Source organism: Penaeus monodon, chromosome 15 (assembly GCF_015228065.2).
Source record: "Penaeus monodon isolate SGIC_2016 chromosome 15, NSTDA_Pmon_1, whole genome shotgun sequence".
Classification (NCBI taxonomy): domain Eukaryota; kingdom Metazoa; phylum Arthropoda; class Malacostraca; order Decapoda; family Penaeidae; genus Penaeus; species Penaeus monodon.
The window spans coordinates 35,289,748-35,290,476 of record NC_051400.1 but is presented as its reverse complement, the minus strand read 5'-3'; the positions used below and the strand labels follow the sequence as shown (position 1 = coordinate 35,290,476).

The 729-nt window shown below is 56.7% G+C and overlaps 1 protein-coding gene across 1 annotated transcript in view; it reads right to left on the bottom strand.

Moving 5' to 3' along the window:
- LOC119581986 (cortactin-binding protein 2-like) overlaps positions 1-729 on the bottom strand; it is a gene marked incomplete in the record, with an annotated part of 125,597 nt that overhangs the window by 112,676 nt on the left and 12,192 nt on the right. The window contains 1 exon segment of the mRNA XM_037930174.1: positions 144-415. Within this exon segment, the coding sequence (XP_037786102.1) occupies positions 144-415 (272 nt within the window).

Genomic DNA, 729 nt, shown 5'->3' with positions numbered 1-729 from the left:
AGTGCAGGCATGAGAGGAGCAAGAAGAGGCCGGAGAAGTGCTAGAGGTCGCTACTGCCGGTGCAGGCTGGCTGGCCTGCCTAAAGGATAGATCTACTTTACTCGGGCCGGAAGGCGGGCTACTCAAGGCTGCTACTGACATACCGAAGGGCGGCTCCGTCGGGGAGGTCGGGGGAGAGCTTTCTATGTGACTGACGGTGCTGCTGAAGTTGACCCGCGCCGTCGACGCCATCACGCCCCCCGACGCGGAGCGCGACAAGGGCGCTCCCGGCGCGGCGGGGCGGAAGATGCCCGAGGAGGACTTGAGGATGCCCTTAGTAGGAGGGAGCGCCGTCGAGGAAATGAAGATCTCCGAAGAGGACTTCATGATGCCCGGCGCGGCGACTGCAGGGCCGCTGGACAAGGCGGCCTTAGATCTGCGGGAAGGAGAGGGCGCGGCGTTAGGAAAAGTATGGGATGCGAGGCTTTGGACGAAGAGCCCCTCGCCCCCCGCGGGGAGATCGTGGAGCCTAAGCACTGTCTGCGCAGGAATCTAAGACATCACCCCCTTTAATTTAATTAGGTGTTGCGTTCAGACTACAACATTGTGAAACACGTGTTAAAAAAAAAAAGTTATATCATTAAAAAAACGACCACCAGTTGAGAATCAATTAATACAACATATTCATCTCACAAAGCACTTCTCTCCGGCGACCGACATCACCCTTTTGACGAGAGAACATGAGTCAGT